Genomic DNA, 17,514 nt, shown 5'->3' on the forward strand with positions numbered 1-17,514 from the left:
CTGTCTCTCTCCCTCTCTATCACCCCTTCCCTCTGGATTTCTGGCTGTTTCTATCCAAGGTAAAGATAATTTTAAAACAGAAAAGAAATGAGAGTGTGAAAGTGACGCCGGCACCAAAGCCTCCGAACCTGGGTTGCAGACGTGGCGGAGCAGCACACTACCCAAGGGAGCTATCTCCCTGGCCCACGTGTGGGAATTCTCCTTCCAACGTGGGGGAAGAACCACTGCTATCCAACACCCCCGACACCCCCATTCGAGCAGAGCAGCACCCGTCACCTGCAGACAGCGCCTTCCCGCCTACTCTGCAATGGGCAACGTGCCCTGCCACCCCACCCCACCCCCCGGGCTCCTGGCAGCCGCCCATCATGTGGTCGGCGGCGGGGTTTCTGCTGCTCTGTGTGGGCCCTTTCCTGGCCCTCCTCTGTACATGCGAACAAGAGAAAGACAGACACTGAATGGTCTCAATCCTATGGACAAGGAGGGAGAACAGAGTGAAACGTGGACTGGGCGTGGTGTCCTGTATCAAAGGACTCTGGGGCAGGAGCTGAAGAGAAACACGGGGTCCTGATGTAAAAGGCCGTGTGAGAGTTCTGCAGAAAACCTTCACAGGGAGACGAGAAAGCGTGTTGTGTGTCAATGACAATACTATAAACCATTATATGTGCCAACCCCCCCCACCAAAAAAAAAAAGCGTGTCTAGACCTTTGAGACTGTATTGGAGACACTGGTTTCTATCCCTGGTACAAATTCTGTCAACAGCAAGTTCAGGAGGGCTGAACAGAACCCTCTGCTAAACTGAAATCTGTTTCTGAAACCCAAATGTGCCTCATGAGATTGCCCTCCAGCGAAAGAACAAGAAGTGTCAGCAAAGGAAAGGACCGGTGGGAGTGGGGCCTCTCAGGTCCTGGGGCTCCTGGCGGAGGAGGGTCTAGGCTGGGGCTGAGTGTTCTGCCGACACTGAGGCACGTTAAACACGGACCAGCGACTGCATTTACTGTGCGCCACTGATCCCCCAATCAGACAGTAGTAATGCAGTTTGAAGTAGTGGACAAACACACAAAGGGCGAGACTTCTTGCTGCCACATTAGTCAAAAGCCAGGAGTTGTACTCTTGAAACAATCTCTCTCTCTCATCCCAGGTAATGACTTACTATAGAGAGTGAATTATTTAAAAAAGAAAATGAGTTATTTCACTAAGTAAAATACATTTTGAGAAAGTGTTCCCAAGTACCCTTGGGTAACTTGTCATAGTGTATCTATGAATGTATTCTTTAAAAAAAAAAAAAAAAAAGCAAATTATTCATGGAGGCATAAAACAATTTTACCTTTAAATAAAAATATTTTATTCATTTCTGACAGGTTATCAAAATGTACACCGTTAACCAAGTAGAAATGGTTATTTGAAAGAGTGGACTAGAGCATGTTTGGAGGATTTTTGGTTATTTTCAAAAAAGTAAAAACCGCTTCCAGCCCCCCCCCCCTTTCTCTCTGTCTCTCTCCACACACATTCCTAGCAACTTCACACAGTGCCTGCTTCAATTTGAACACAGAAACAACTCCGCAGGCCCCAGTTCGGTGGAGGATGTGTATTTTTGTTTACTCTTAAAATAAATGAAGGCTACTGCATTTGAGTTTTGCTAAAATCTTTCAGACTTTATATTTCGTGTCACTTTGTAGATCACACAAAGAATGCAGCACAAGACTTGTATTCGTCTACAGACGCGCACACAGGATGAAGTGCGACACGACAGAATCTGTTTGCGACACCCACCAAGGGCTTTCTGCTCCTGGCAGCGGTGTGTGTTAGGGGCCAGACCCAACAGCCTGGCTTTTTGTTTTTGATGTTTTGTTTTTTCTCACTGGCATTTATAGGGAAAATCGTATTTGCTTCACTTTCCGCGTGACTTCTGTCTCTCATTCTTAAAGAGAGTTCGAAGCTGTAATTCTTTTTCACACTTGAGAGAAAGCAGCTCCTCAGAGCAGCATGAACAGTCTCCTCTGTGAGCACTCAAGTGGGTCCGAGTCCTCAGAGCCGCGGGACGCTCCCTTCCAACACCAGGTGGTCAGGAGCAAGGAGAACCACGGCCACTGAATGAAAGCAAGCAGCCCGCCAGCTTGGCAGCGAACGCTTTAAGGACTTTTGACACCAGCCACCGAACACCGCTATAGGCAAAGCCACACTAGCCCTAGATGTCGCAAGCTTTTGGTTGCATGTTGCTTTGATAACAAGTGGCTGAACTAAGAAATGCTTTGTCCCTGAGATGGGCACGATGAAGGGACAGCGCTGCCTCGCCGGCTGGGAGCGGGACACCATGCTGGGGTCTCCACCCTCACCACCTTCAGGAAGTCAGTCGCGCGCCTGGACAATCAGTCTTCTCCGTGGCGCCATTTCTGAGACTCGTCTTGCCGAACGTCTGGCCTGATTTGGTTTCTCATGCCACCCAGCACGTTCGAGGTGGCTTCGGTGGCGACAATCAGAGGCTTCACCACGGCAGGGGGAATCTGGCGCAGGACCTCCCCCACGGCGCCCGTCATCCCTCTGCTCTCGTGCTCTCGGGCCGCCGTCTCATAGATGGTCTGCGCCGTGTCTGTGAGGCCCTGAGCGGCAGGGAGAAGAGGAGGAACCGGTCACAGCTGCTCAGGAGGTTCTCGATCCCCCGCAACACACGTTAGGTTAGCCTGCGTTACTTCTGTGACTAGATTTGCTAGAAGGAACCCCGTCGCCCTTCTGAGACACTCTGACAGTCCTGACTCCAGCGAAGGAGGAGGCCGCTGCCATGCTCCCTGTGTCGCTGTGCCACGCTGCAGCCAGCGGAGCCCAGGTGCAGTCCTCCACGAGGAGAGCTCACAGGCCGGGCTGCCGGCAGGTCAGGACGTGTTTGTGCAAAGAAAAGCACAGAAAAAACATGCGTGGACACTGCTGATCTCTCTCGGCAAATCACACTCAGCAACTGCTTCCCGAGCAAACACAATCACTAAGGAGATACGGCAATAGCTTCTTTGATGCGTCTTAACAAGAACACCTAATTCTACTAAGCTGCAGTGATTTCATTTGTTTTAAGTTACTAGGTATGGACCACAGAAGATGCTGTGAACATCCCATTAAGAAAGGTTAACTAGAACATTTTATTGGGCTAAGTAAGAAGAATGTTCTTGAGACCCTAGAGAGGAACATGGTTAGTACCCAGCAGTGCTGTCTGCACTTACCCACCTTCTGACTATATGGCATTAAACTAGTCATGGCTTGGACAGGTAAAGTGTACAAGTTACCATACAGAAAGACTCAGGTTCGAGCCCCTGGCCACTGCATGGGGAAAGCTTCACAAGCAGTGGATCAGTGCTACGGTGTCTCTCCTCCTCTCCCCATCTCTATTTCTGTCTCTCATTAAAAAAAAAAAAAAAATGCCACCAGAAGCAGTGGGGTCATGCTGGCATGGAGCCCCAACAATTATGGGGTGGAAGGGGCTCCTGACTGCTAGGATTCAAAGCGGAACATGCTAATATTAGGGTGCAGCCAAAGTGGTCAAATTTCACACACGACTCTTGAAACTCTATGGCTGGTCTAACTCAAAAAGTCCCTTAAGGACCATGAGATACCGCTCCGTGTGACGCTTTAGGGAAGGGCAGACAGCAAAGTAACTGTGAGCCCTCTGGGGGAAATCACGGAGCCTACGTTGAGGCCAGAATCGAGCCCTCACTGATAAGGGGACTGTTTCTACCCAGCACAGCAAGAAAAACATGCAAGATCCAAAGAGGTAAACAAAATCTAGGGGCAGTGAGAGGAGAGGGGTGGGAAGTAGCTGGTGTGAGGCCCCAAGTTTGGTCCCTAGCACCTGTAAAAGGTGTAGCAGTGCTCTGGTCTCTCCATCTCTCTCTCACAGAGAACTGTAAATACAGTGAAAAAAACGCTTACAAGCCATATGTCTGTCCACAATGTGTCCAGCCCCCAGCTCCCCTCCCTGACCCACCAACAGTAAAGCTATTAATTGACTGGCATATAGTGACGACATCACCAAACCTGCAAACACAGGAGCAAGTTCACATCTCAGTCCTCACTTAGCTGTGACTGTGAATGCTGAATACGCCCCTTAGATGAGGAATTAAACCCTGCAGTGTGGCAGAAAAAACACTTCACTGCTCCTCACCATGGGCACAACCCAGGTTCAAGTCCAGGCCCCACCACACTGTAGGAAGCTCTGGTGCTGTGGGGTCTGTCTCTCTCTCTCAAAGTCATGCCAGTGTCCTGCTATGCCTTGAACCTCAAAGTTATTTTTAGAAATCTGACTTCTATCATCTTTACTGATAACCTGACAGCTGTCAGAACAGACCTCAGGGCCAGTTTTCTTCTTTACCCAGCCCAGAAAGAAGGCCACTGGCTTTGTATTTACTCAGCCCACCCTACCCACCACCCACCACCCACCCCAGTGGACTTCCCCTGTTCACAGCCACACTGATTACTGTTCTGGACTCTCCTGTCTGTCATCAGAATGACATGGGGCAAAGGTCTTTAACAAAATCTCAATACATGAATTACGGGGAAATGGTTTTGCTTCTTCTGGGTACCTGTCCCCGGCAAGCTTCTGTGTACACAAGAACGCGGCTCTCCACTGGACTGGCTCCTCCCTGCTTCTCAGTTATGCCCAGATCCCCCCCCCCACCCCCAGTATCTGCACTCATGACTAACAGCAGTTCGGAAACAGAATTCAGCCACTGAAAGTCTTCAGACACAGCAGGAAAGCACACAGACTGGCTCGGTTTGGTGTCCACCCCAGTACCACTTACCTCTTTCACGACACTGTAGGCCTTGGCCACCCCTTCTCTCAGGTCCACTGGCTGGTGGGCCAGCCGGTGATGAGGAAACTTCTTGTTCTTCTTGGGCTCGATAGCGAGGGTACCGGGAGACACCATGTCATAAGCAGTCTCTGCTGCAGCCTGAATGATTCCATCAAATGGGAAACTGAATCAGACCAAGACTGGAGAGCTGTGGCGGATATGTACTGCTGAGGAGGGCGGGGGAGGGCTCTGCCATCTCAACTGCCTGGATTCCATCAAATGGGAAACTGAGCCAGACCAAGATTGGAGAGCTGTGGCGGATATGCACTGCTGAGGAGGGCGGGGGAGGGCTCTGCCATCTCAACTGCCTGGATTCCATCAAATGGGAAACTGAGTCAGACCAAGATTGGAGAGCTGTGGCGGATATGCACTGCTGAGGAGGGCGGGGGAGGGCTCTGCCATCTCAACTGCCTGGATTTTCATACGGACGTTACTCCTTTTGTAAAAAGCACACTAAGGCAAAGCCGGGCAGTGGCACAACTGGTTAAGCACACACTAGAGTGCAAAAGGACCCGGTCCCCACCTGTGGGGAAGCTTCACAAGTGGTCAAGCAGAGCTGCAGGTGTCTGCCTCTCTTCCTCCTCTCTCAATTTCTCTCTCTCTCTATCTAATAATAAATTAAAACTAAAAGCACACTAAGGCATATTTTATGATTCAAAGTGCCTCCTCTGTCCTCTGAAAAGAGCTCCAAGCAACACGCTAGTCAAGAATGCAGTATTGACACGTGAGTGTGGTCAGCTGGAGGGGAGCTGGAGGGAGACGAGAAGTGGCACAGCTGGCAGAGCACACACGCTGCCATGAGCAAGGACCCAGGTTCAAGGCCCTGGCCCCACCTATTACGGGGGGAGGCTTCTCAAACAGAGCTGCAGGCGTCTCTTTCCTTCTCCCTTTTTCCTCCTTCCCTCTGCGATTCACTCTACCAACAAAAGAAAAAAAGTCAACGGAAATTAAGTGTGAGAAGCTTGAATCTGACCACTTGCTCTACAATCCTCTCCCAGCATCTAGCTGAGGAAAACATCCTTTCATACAACTGTAAAATAAACCCACAGCTAACTTCATGTCTGTAGCTCACGTGAAACAGGCAATCAGAGCTGACACTACATTCCGCTGAAGCGAGCGCACTGAGTCAGCACGAGCGAACCACTTGCAACTATCATTCCTCTTCTTTGTCGAGAGGGGAGGCTGTGGCAAGGTACCTGTATGGTCTGCACCATCCTGTTGGTGAGTTCCAGAGCGGCCATCGCAGTTGAGGTGCCAAACGAGGCTGCTCCTCTCTGGAAGCCGCGGACAACGCGGCCGTCCTTCCGATACTGCTCTATCGGCAGCCAGACCAGGTCCTTTAGGCCTTGAGCTACAAGAAGTCCGCACACAGAGGTCAGCGGGGGTCCGGGGCCCTGCCCTCTGCTGCCATTCTAAGCCGGGAGTTCCGGAGACAAAGTTCTCTCCGTGTGACTGCACAGGAAGTGCTCTAGAAGGCTGCACCTTCTACCGACTCCCACACCCTCCGTAATCCCAAAGAGGTCAGGAGGGACTGACTGCCCGGGAAAATAAATGACCTTTTTACTAAAAGAAACCCACCTAGTTGTACCAGTGAATGCATTGGCCCGACACCGCCCAGGATTCCTGGCAGCTGGTTCTTCTTAATATCAGTAAGCCACTCAGTGACGGCATATGAGAACAACTTGTCTACACCTAGTAAACTAGAGGAAACCGCTGTTACTGCACAGGAAGGAGAAAGAAGCTGACAGGCTTACTAAGTCAGTGCTCTCCTCAGAGGGCTCTGTAAAGTACACGGCAAACCTCCACTCATCACAGACTAACTGCACCGCAGAGCCTCACAGGATCGACTTACCCGTGCCGGTAGAAGAGTCTCTTCAGCTTTAGTTCAGAGCAGTTTAGCTGGGCCAGGCCAATCAGAATTCCAGCCAGCGTCCCCTTTAAGAAGAAGGCCAGGTTCATCAGTAACTGAAAGCCTTCATCTAGACTAGTTGTCATTTGGGTGAATCAAAAAACAATAGTCACCAGATTAAAGTAAGCACACTTTTGAAAAGTTTATACCACAGGGCCTGGTGGTGGCGCACCCGGTTGAGCGCACATGCTACAATGCGCAAGGATCTCGGTTCGAGCCCCTGGTCCTCACATGCAAGGGGAAAGCTTTGCAAGTGGTGAAGCAGGGCTGCATGCAACGGTCTCTCTCCCTCTCTATCTCCCCTTCTCCATTTCTAACTGTCTCTATCCAATAAATAAAGATAATAAAAATGATTATCTTTAAAAAGTTTATACCCAAAAATACATGCTTTGTGATACAGATAACCAAATCTGCATTCATGCATTCTTGGGTAAGTGGTATTTGATTTACCTTAAAAATTAAGTTTAAAATGCTTCTACTTCAGACACAACACACACACACAAAGTTTTAAAAAATATGAATTCATAACAAACAAAAGAGAATCTCGTAGAACGTATCTGTACAAAGTCTCCACACCTGGTCCATTGATACGTGTTTGCCATGATAATCGAGTCGAATGGGAACTTCTGACGTGAATCTAAATTCTCTGAAGACAGAAAGGAGGGGAGTCATTATTATCCCAAGTCACTAACAGATGAAATTACAATGAGTGATTTTGGTCAGCTGGGGGTCAACACAAAGAAGCCCAAGTGAGTAGCGTCAATGTCGTAAGGCCCAAGTGATAGACTGTCTCCCAGCGCAGCCCTTTCTTCAGGTGAGACAGCAGCTACACCAGTGCTAAGCACCATCTAAGCCACATCTGCTTTACTGGGCTGGGTCTCAGCACAACCTGTTCCTGTTACCAAAGGCCGGTCATCACTGAAATAATCACTCTGGGGGGTCAGGCGGTGGTGCAGCGGGTTAAGCGCACGTGGCGCAAAGTGCAAGGACCAACGTAAGGATCCTGATTCGAGCCCTCGGCTCCCCACCTGCAGTGAAGCAGGTCTGCAGGTGTCTTTCTCTCCCCCTCTGTCTTCCCCTCCTCTCTCCATTTCTCTCTGTCCTATCCAACAACGAATGATATCAACAACAATAATAATGACCATAGCAAGGCTACAACAACAAGGGCAACAAAATGGGAAGGAAAATAGCCTCCTGGAGCAGTGGATTCATGGTGCAGGCACTGAGCCCCAGCAGTAACCCTGGAGGCAAAAAAAAAAAAAAAATCACTCTGGCAGACATCCTCAATTTATAGAACAAGGTAAAAAATGCAACCTTAAAATTAGACCCACTGACATAGTCACAGAGGCCACAGAGTAAAGGGAAAGGGAAGTGTGTGCGTTGGCTCCGAAGTGGAGCAGGGAGAGTCCAAAGCCGGCTGGGGGCTCAGCTTTATCAGTGACACGGGGTGGCCCTGTGGGGAAGAACTCAGATACCCTGGGCCTCAGTGTCTTTGTCAGCAAGCTTATAAAATGACACCTGCGGTGGGGAAGCCTGCTGTACCTTCTTCAGCTTAACGCAGGTAAGTCAGTCGCTGACACGAATACTGCGGGAGGTACAAGCAGACCAGAGGAGCTGGCGCCCCACAGCCGGGCTGTGCGTTAAGGGCTCGAGACACCGCTTTACCTACACAATACCGCAATTTAATACTGTGGTAATTCAATTTAAATTTTAGTAACCCGATTTTTGGTAGAGAACAACTTCAATTTTAAAAAATTCAACAAGGAGAAATAATAACAGCAATTCTTTTTCTTTCTGTGTGGACTTTTTCAAGTAGAAATGAGCAGTGGGGGAGCCATCACAGGGGAAAGCAGCAGGGCAAGGGGCCCAGGGGTCCTGACAGGACGATGATGCCGACAGCAAAACCGGGAGAAAAGAAAAAAGATAGAAAAAGCTCCTCCCATAAGGGAAGAGGCAGGAACAGCAAAGTTGGGCTGTGTGAGGAGAAAGATAGCGTGTCTGAAGAGCAACAAAGTGATGAGCCCATGACAGGGTGGCGGGGGGGGGGGGGAGGAGGAGGAGGGGGAGGAAGAGGAGGAAGAGGAAGAGAGAGGAGGAGGAGGAGGAGGAGGAGAGAGGAGGAAGAGGAGGAGGAAGAGGAAGAGGAGAGAGGAGGAGAGAGGAGGAAGAGGAGGAGGAAGAGGAGGAGGAGAGAGGAGGAGGAAGAGGAGGAGAGAGGAGGAGGAGGAGAGAGGAGGAAGAGGAGGAAGAGGAGGAAGAGGAGGAGGAGGGGGAGGAGGAGAGAGGAGGAGGAGGAAGAGGAGGAGGAAGAGGAGGAGAGAGGAGGAGGAAGAGGAGGAGGAAGAGGAGGAGGAGAGAGGAGAAGGAGGAGGAGAAGGAGGAAGAGGAGGAAGAGGAGGAAGAGGAGGAAGAGGAGGAGGAAGAGGAGGAAGAGGAGGAGGAGGAGAGAGGAAGAGGAGGAAGAGGAGGAAGAGGAGGAGGAGAGAAGAAGAGAGAGGAGGAAGAGGAGGAGGAGAGAGGAGGAGAGGAGAGAGGAGGAGGAGGAGGAAGAGGAGGAAGAGGGAGAGGAGGAGGAAGAGGAAGAAAGAGGAGGAGGAGGAAGAGGAGGAGGAGGAAGAGGAGGAGGAGGAAGAGGAGGAGGAGGAGGAGGAGAAGAAGAGGGGAGGAGGGGGAGGAGAAGAGGGGAGGAGGGGGAGGAGAGGGGAGGAGGAGGAGGAGAAGAGGGGAGGAGGGGGAGGAGAGGGGAGGAGGAGGAGGAGAAGAGGGGAGGAGGGGGAGAAGAGGGGAGGAGGGGGAGGAGAGGGGAGGAGGAGGAGGAGAAGAGGGGAGGAGGAGGAGAAGAGGAGAGGAGGGGGAGGAGAGGGGAGGAGGAGGAGGGCAGGGAGAATAGAGCAGAGGCAACAGGAATCTCCGGCCTCAGAATTGAGAGAAACATGAATCCAGAACCAGGTGCAAGCCAGGTAGAGAGTGCTGAGGAAGAAACACCCCATTTGAGGGGCCAGGCAGTGGCACACCCGGCTAAGTACACACAGTACAAAGCACAAGGACCCGCTCAAGGATCTTGGTTCGAGCCCCCAGGTCCCCTGTGCAAGGGGGAAGCCTCACAAGCAGCAGAGCGGGTCTGCATGTGTCTATCTTTATCTCCCCCTTCTCAATTTCTCTCTGCCCTGTCAGATAAGATGGAAAAAATGGTTGCCAGGAGCTGAGGATTCACAGTGCCAGCACTGAAACCCTGGAGGCAAAAAAAAAAAAATTACTTTTGATCACTTTGCAATGTAAAACAAAAAACCTGATGTACGTCAGTTCCCACGCCGACAGGATCAAGAATTTTCAACGCTCTCTTACAGATTCACCTGTGACTGAACGGTTTACCTGAAGAACACGGGTTGATCACTGTGTGAGGCTTCCTCAGCTGCGAAGTCCTTCTCCTCCTCCCCATTCACCACTCCCACCGAATTGGCACCATCATTTTGGGAAGGTGGCTTTGGCCCAGGGAAAGAAAGAACTAGATCTGGCCCCTTTGAGGCACTTAAACGCCTTGGCAAACTGCAGGTGACATCAGCCCCAGGAGACTTTTTAACTGAAAGCATAATGTGGACATTTAAGAAGTTAGGTGTGCTTCTTTCAAGTAGTGATTACTGCAGATATAACTTACTTTGCTGCTTTTCACATAGTAAATATAATTACTTCTTTTTTAAAAAAGTGTTATTATATTTATTTATTGGGTAGAGACAGCCAGATACTGAGAGGAAGGGGGGGACAGAGGGAGAGAGGGAGAGACCTGCAGCCCTGCTTCACCACTCATGAAGCTTCCCCTCTACAGGTGTTTAAACCTGGGTCCTTACACACTGTGACATGCGCTCAATCAGATGTGCCACCATCCAGCCCTATAAATAAACATAATTACTTCTACAGAGAAAATGGACTTTTGATTTCAATTATTTTTGTCTAAGTTATATTTACCTAATTTAAGAAAAGAAACACATAAATTAGAATAACAATGAGTAGTTACGCTCAAAAAAGTCCCATAATAATGAAAATCAGTCCAGACCCTTGTTAGAGACGTCTTTAAGGTGCACGTGTTTGATACCTTCTGGATCTGGAGCCGTCAGAATCTCTACTTCTGTAGAAAGACTTGTCAAGAAATCCTTCAAGAAGAACAACGCATCCTAAAATTCAAAGACGTGGCTGTAAGTGGGGAACACACACCTATTTCTAAACCTATGAACACGGCATCTCATTATTCACAAACAGCTACAGCTTACTGAGTCTTAACTATGTCGGGCACTATTTCTGTTCTCAAACTCCGCCCCCCCCCCATCCTCAACTTTCATCACTCAATAAAGACCCCCAAACCTGAAAAAAAAAAAAAAAAAAGTTATTCTTTTGCCACTAGGTGGTGATATAAAACTATACATGTTTGGATTCCATAATTGCCCTTCAAGGAAAGAGGAAATTCCAGTTACAAATTTCCCCTTTAAAAAAAATCAGAAAGTTGACTAGGACAGGGAAGATAACATACTGAGCAGTGTTTTAAGGAAATAAAGGTAGACTAAAGAGACAGTGGCTTTTACCTATAACTGCTCAAAACAATAGACAAAGGGGTACGAGGATTCAGTTTTCAATGTGTTCTCAGAACTTTTCGATCTTGGTATTTATGCTAAACTCTGCAACTCTGCCCACTTTCACAACGAGTAAGAAGACATAACGTTTCACACTAGGTAAATAAGCACATGAGAAAGCGCTCAGCATCGTCCATCACCAGGGAAATCCAAAATAAAAGCATGCCGAGCACGTGAAAGAACTAAAGCTAGGACAGCACGGTGGAACGGCTTCAGCTTTCCCACGTGACTGGTGGGAGAGTGCAGAATGTCAAAACTGCTGGAATGAGACACAGAGAAACATGTCTGCCCAATGGTCCGGAAATCCTCTTTCTAAACACACAAAAATATATACCGTTAACCAAGAAAACTGAAAACATAGCCCATAAAAAGACCCTATACACAATTTTCCTAACAGGTACAGTCCTAGGAGTACTAAACAAGAAAACAACCCAGATATAAATCACTAAGTGAAAGGAAAAACAAACTGTGGCATATCCCTATAATAAAGCACTCCTCGGCGGTAAAAATGAACAGCGCTAACAGCCGCAAGCCCGGAGGAGTGAGTCTACAAGACAATGACGACACTGCCAGACACCAGCCCGAATCCACAGGCAGGACACTGTGGGACGGGAGAAGCTGAAATGCTGTGATGGAAAGCTCAGCGCCTCTGTGGAAGAGACACACAGTGGGCTACAAAGGGGGCTTGTGGGGACAGAATGCTCGTGCTGCGCTTGCTGTGCTGCTTGGGGTCCACTTTAATGACTGCGGCAGTTTCTCCAGTGGCCGTATCTGTCTAGCTCAAGCCGCACACTGCTGACTGTGTGCCAATGACTCAGCTGCTAGACGTCAGCAGCTTGGGTTAGTATGCACGCCAAACTGCTCTCTCTGTCCTCATGACAGGGAGCAAGCTCACAGTGCATGCAAAAGGACAAAGTGTCAGCACTGACTGCCAGCTACCAAGCTAAAGGCTTCCCATCCACTGCTGTCATACAATTCTCACTTAAAAAAAAACTGACAACTGGGAGAAAATGTCTTGAGTGTGTGAACCTTCTCCTGTTTTCATCCCTAACTCTACACAACCTCCTGCGCCCCCTCCTAGAAAAAAAAAATGACATGTGGTTACTATCATTTCTATCTTCCTAATAAAGACACGGCGCTTCGAAAAAGTTAAAGAGCGCACTCAGAGAGTGAGATGCTGACCCCAGCTCTGACTCCCGGCACTTCACCACATAAAACAGTGCACCAGACTGAACCTAACACCGGCACGAAGCTCTCCTGGGGAAAAGCAGAACCTAGCGTGATGGGATGCCTGTCAGAAGCGGCCCAGTAGGTCTCTCTGCACCACTGCAGAAACCGCTGTCATCAGGGGCCTCTTCTGGTGACAAGTTACTGACCTGTCACTTTACCCAGGGCAGAAGGAATCCACAAATGCCTTGGTAAGACACACTCCCTTAGATCTCGCAGGCAGTCACGCCTGTCCTGTCAGGAGTTCTTTCATGCCCTCTAAAGACACCTGATAATGAATTTGGGGCATATACTAAGGACTTGGACAAGAACGAGAAGCAAGTACCAAGTGCTATGGCACAGAGGCCATGAGGAGCAGGTGAGAAGGACCTTCATTTGCCCACAGTGCAGGTCCCAAACATGTGATGAACCAAGCCTGTCCTTCACTGGCAGAGGTACAAAGTTGCTGTAATCACGCCATTTTCTTTGTCAATGCAAATTCTGCGAAGGCTAAATATTAAGAATGGACAGTCTGCACTAGACTGTACTAAGCTAGCGCCACTTGTTTCAGGCGGGAACAGAGGTAACCCCCCCCCAGGTCACAGGTGTGACACACACCTGGTCGATGTTCAGGCGCAGAGGCATCAGTGACACCCGTAAGCAGCACTCCTGCGGGGACCTGCCGGCCTCTGGGCGCACGTGCAACGCCTTCACCGTCAGCTGCAGGAGAGAGAGACTGCATGACCGGGTCTCATTCAAAATGGGTAAAGGAAACAAAATCCTGTTTCTCCTCCCTATACTAGGACAGAAAGCAAATTAGCCCTCTTTAAGGCCTGAGTCAGGCTTTGGGGGACACACATCACCTCAAGAATCCAACGAGACATGAAAATCTTCTTTCAGGGAAAAATCTCAAATGACCATGTACCTGCGATTGCAAAGGAGTGTGCTGAGCCCTGCAGCTAGTCCACAGATTCACAATTCCAGAGAAAGTTTCCATTTATAGTGTCAGAAATCTGGGACATTTCCAGGAAATGCAGCATTTGGCCTAAGTCAATAGACTTGTTTTTCTCAGTACCCGCCTGCTGGCAGTTAAAGTTAATGGACCACAGAAGTGAGAGGCAAAAATCATTGTGAGAATGTGAAAGCGAGTGGGAGGCAAACATCATTGTGAGAATGTGAAAGCGAGTGGGAGGCAAACATCACTGTGAGAATGTGCAAGCGAGTGGGAGGCAAACATCACTGTGAGAATGTGCAAGCGAGTGGGAGGCAAACATCACTGTGAGAATGTGCAAGCGAGTGGGAGGCAAACATCACTGTGAGAATGTGCAAGCGAGTGGGAGGCAAACATCACTGTGAGAATGTGCAAGCGAGTGGGAGGCAAACATCCCTGTGAGAATGTGCAAGCGAGTGGGAGGCAAACATCACTGTGAGAATGTGCAAGCGAGTGGGAGGCAAACATCACTGTGAGAATGTGCAAGCGAGTGGGAGGCAAACATCACTGTGAGAATGTGCAAGCGAGTGGGAGGCAAACATCCCTGTGAGAATGTGCAAGCGAGTGGGAGGCAAACATCACTGTGAGAATGTGCAAGCGAGTGGGAGGCAAACATCCCTGTGAGAATGTGCAAGCGAGTGGGAGGCAAACATCACTGTGAGAATGTGCAAGCGAGTGGGAGGCAAACATCACTGTGAGAATGTGCGAGTGGGAGGCAAACATCACTGTGAGAATGTGCAAGCGAGTGGGAGGCAAACATCACTGTGAGAATGTGCAAGCGAGTGGGAGGCAAACATCACTGTGAGAATGTGCAAGCGAGTGGGAGGCAAACATCACTGTGAGAATGTGCGAGTGGGAGGCAAACATCACTGTGAGAATGTGCAAGCGAGTGAGAGGCAAACATCATTGTGAGAATGTGCAAGCGAGTGGGAGGCAAAAACCATTGTGAGAATGTGAAAGCGAGTGGGAGGCAAAAACCATTGTGAGAATGTGCAAGTAAGTGGTGCATGTAACGGGGATTTTCAAATTTAAATGGAAAAAATCTCGTCATTCCTCCCAATCTAATTCCTTTTCTATAGATACAATATGTATATATCTCTATGTAGCCCAAAATTAATATGCTAGCCCACCCCCCACACACACAGGAACTGCAATGTCTGAAATCCTACCATGTTGGAGTGAGCCTGTCGAGGCATCTCTTTGCTGCAGTACAGATACAAAAACTTGTTCATCTGGGATGTCGCCAGCCGATCTCGAATCTCCAGGTCCTGCACAATGAACACCTGCCGGGACACTGGGTGTTCTAAGAGACCGGACTCACACTCTGGCTTGCAGGGCGGGTAGACCTCGTGCTGAAACTTCACCTTCAGACAGGAAGAGGGATACAGGGTGGTCTCCCAGACTTTCACTTCAGAATGCAGAGTTATCTGCAGCCCACGAGGCCCCAAAGTGGGTAGGTGTGGGGCATATGCCACAGATGTTCTGGCACTCGCTCGTTCGCTCGCTCTCACCCCTCCTCCCACCCTCTCCCTCTTATAAATAAATCCATTATTATTATTATTACTGTTATTATTTACTAGGAAAGAGACAAAGAATGAAAGGGAGAAAGAGAAAGGACCAGAGCACTGCAGATTTCTGCTTAAGGTCGGACAGAGGATTGAACCTGGGACCTCAGGCATTAAGTTGATGCTCTAACAGGCTGAGCTATTTTCTTGGCCCTAGTTAAATAAATGCTTAAACAAAAAGGAAAGAAAAAAAAAGGGGAAAGGAAAAGAAAAGAAAAGCTCTGAATCTCCACTAGATACATAAATAGATAAAATGTCAAATGTTGCTCACCACTTTCTTTCAATTCTGCCTCAGCTTTTTAAAAAATATTTATTTTCCCTTTTGTTGCCCTTTTTTTGTTGTTGTAGTTATTATTGTTGTTGTTGATGATGTCGTTGTTAGGACAGAGAGAAATGGAGAGAGGCGGGGAAGACAGAGGGGCAGAGAAAGATAGAAACCTGCAGACCTGCTTCATGGCCTGTGAAGAGACTTCCCTATAGATGGGGAGCTGGGGGATCGAACCAGGATCCTTATGCTGGTCCTTGCACTCTGCGCCACGTGCACTTAACCCCACTGCGCTTCTGCCCAACTCCCTCCACCTCAACTTTTAACCCACCATGGGGGCACAGTGTAACATCCCTCTCACTTGTTCACTTGGCGACTCACCTCCACGTGGCCGAGCACACAGCATCAAGCCTCACTAACCTTTCTCATGGCTGTGGCAAAGTCTCTTACTTTTCCCAAGCTAACCCTCAATGAGAATAAGATTATAATCTTGCCTAAGAAGGAAACTGGCTTGAAAATTAATCAAGCTCCCAAAGGGGCCGTGGATGTGACAGTGCATGAGACTGCTGCACTGCAGCATTCCATGCTAAGTGTCCTAGCAGACTGGGCTGTCAGAAAAGTCATGGTGTTTTTGCATAGAAAAACACAGAAGGGAGTAGGGCGGTAGCGCAGCGGGTTAAGCGCACATGTGGCACAAAGCACAAGGACCAGAGTAAGGATCCCGATTTGAGACCCCGGCTCCCCACCTGCAGGGGAGTTGCTTCACAGGCGGTGAAGCAGATCTGCAGGTGTGTTTCTCTCCCCCACCCCCGTCTCCCCTCCTCTCTCCATTTCTCTCTGTCCTATCTAACATCGATGGCATCAATTACAACAGCAATAATAACTACAACAAAAAACAACATGGGCAACAAAAGGGAAAATAAATAAATAATAATAATAACACAGAAAAGCAAGTCACAACTTTCCCGACTACCCAGTGTGCTGCCTGGCAGAGTAAAGTGTGTCCAAAGCTGTTGCTGGCCTGGCGTGCCAGTCTCTACTCACTAGGACCATCCCTATTTGCCCGTGTGTACCCCAAACAGATGCTCTACGGCATGTCCCCCAAGCGAGGCTGTGGGAAAAGCAGTCTGAGCAGCACCTAGACACTGAGAAGAAATCCAAGTTCTCAGGCCGCCGAGTCAGAAACGGCTTTAACAAGCCCTTGGGCAGACCCTGATGCCGCTCAAATCAAACACTGCATAAGGAAGGTGCCCACGAAAAAAAAGCAAAACGCCCGCAGCCTCTCAGGGCACTACCAGAAGGAAGAGGCTGCAGTCGTCCGCCAGACCCTGCTCTGCTCTAATCTCACAGGCAAGGACCAAGGCTCAAGACCACACACAACAAGGAGGGTGTGAGAACCCCGCTCACGCTGCCATCTTACCTTGCTTAGCTGGATTTCCATCAAGAGGTTATGGTTTCTCCCTCTCCCCCCAGACACTGCGTGGGGTCCATGCCTTGTAGGTGTGTGAGAAGGTGAACTCTGGGGGCTGCTAGCAAAGGAGGAAGAGAAAAAAGTTTTTGTCAAAAGAGAGAAAATTACAGCAAACTAATCTTCTTATACTTTGGAGACACTGATAACATACATTTTCTTACTATCATTGGGGCAAACTGTCATCTGGTTAAATATTTAGAACTACAGGGAACTCCAATTGTAATGCTGTTGTCCATATCACAGAACCTAGAAATGAGACGTTTCTAGAAGTTTTATACTCAGAAAACCTTTAGTCATGGGACAAATACTTGAAATCCCAAGTAGTTAAGAATTACAGTGCAGTTGTAAGATTTTAAAAATCACTTTTAGGGCTGAGGAGATAGTATAATGGTTATGTAGACTTCAAGGGCCCAGGTTCAATCCCCTGCACCACCATAAACCAGAGCTGAGCAGTGCTCTAGTTAAAAAAAAAAAAAAAAAGAAGACGAAAAAACAAAAAACACTTTAAAATAGAATAATCACTAAAACGCACTGTGCCCCAGAACGTCTGCACTGCCCCTCTCTCCCTCTCCCTCCCCCCCCCATTTTCTCTCAGACATCAGATCATGCAATGGCACTACAAGTGCCATGTGCCTGCTCTAGCTAGTTCCCAG

General features: G+C 48.8%; 1 protein-coding gene across 6 annotated transcripts in view; it reads right to left on the reverse strand.

Annotated features, from left to right (window-relative positions):
• Positions 1 to 1,625: 1,625 nt before the first annotated feature.
• Positions 1,626 to 17,514, reverse strand: part of ATG2B (autophagy related 2B) — a 61,318-nt gene continuing 45,429 nt past the window's right edge. For 5 of the 6 annotated variants that reach the window (XM_060180999.1, XM_060180997.1, XM_060180998.1 and 2 more), the window contains 11 exons: positions 16,811 to 16,919; positions 14,730 to 14,924; positions 13,188 to 13,289; positions 10,832 to 10,910; positions 10,114 to 10,321; positions 7,318 to 7,387; positions 6,685 to 6,767; positions 6,411 to 6,532; positions 6,029 to 6,183; positions 4,782 to 4,931; positions 1,626 to 2,597 (listed from right to left, as the gene is read on the reverse strand). In XM_060180999.1, the coding sequence (XP_060036982.1) occupies positions 2,367 to 2,597; positions 4,782 to 4,931; positions 6,029 to 6,183; positions 6,411 to 6,532; positions 6,685 to 6,767; positions 7,318 to 7,387; positions 10,114 to 10,321; positions 10,832 to 10,910; positions 13,188 to 13,289; positions 14,730 to 14,924; positions 16,811 to 16,919 (1,504 nt within the window). In that variant the 3' untranslated portion in view covers positions 1,626 to 2,366. The remainder of the gene's footprint in view (positions 2,598 to 4,781; positions 4,932 to 6,028; positions 6,184 to 6,410; positions 6,533 to 6,684; positions 6,768 to 7,317; positions 7,388 to 10,113; positions 10,322 to 10,831; positions 10,911 to 13,187; positions 13,290 to 14,729; positions 14,925 to 16,810; positions 16,920 to 17,514) is intronic. The other variant, XM_060180995.1, reaches the window with a different exon arrangement.

The sequence above is a fragment of the Erinaceus europaeus genome, chromosome 22, assembly GCF_950295315.1.
Source record: "Erinaceus europaeus chromosome 22, mEriEur2.1, whole genome shotgun sequence".
In the NCBI taxonomy this organism is placed as follows: domain Eukaryota; kingdom Metazoa; phylum Chordata; class Mammalia; order Eulipotyphla; family Erinaceidae; genus Erinaceus; species Erinaceus europaeus.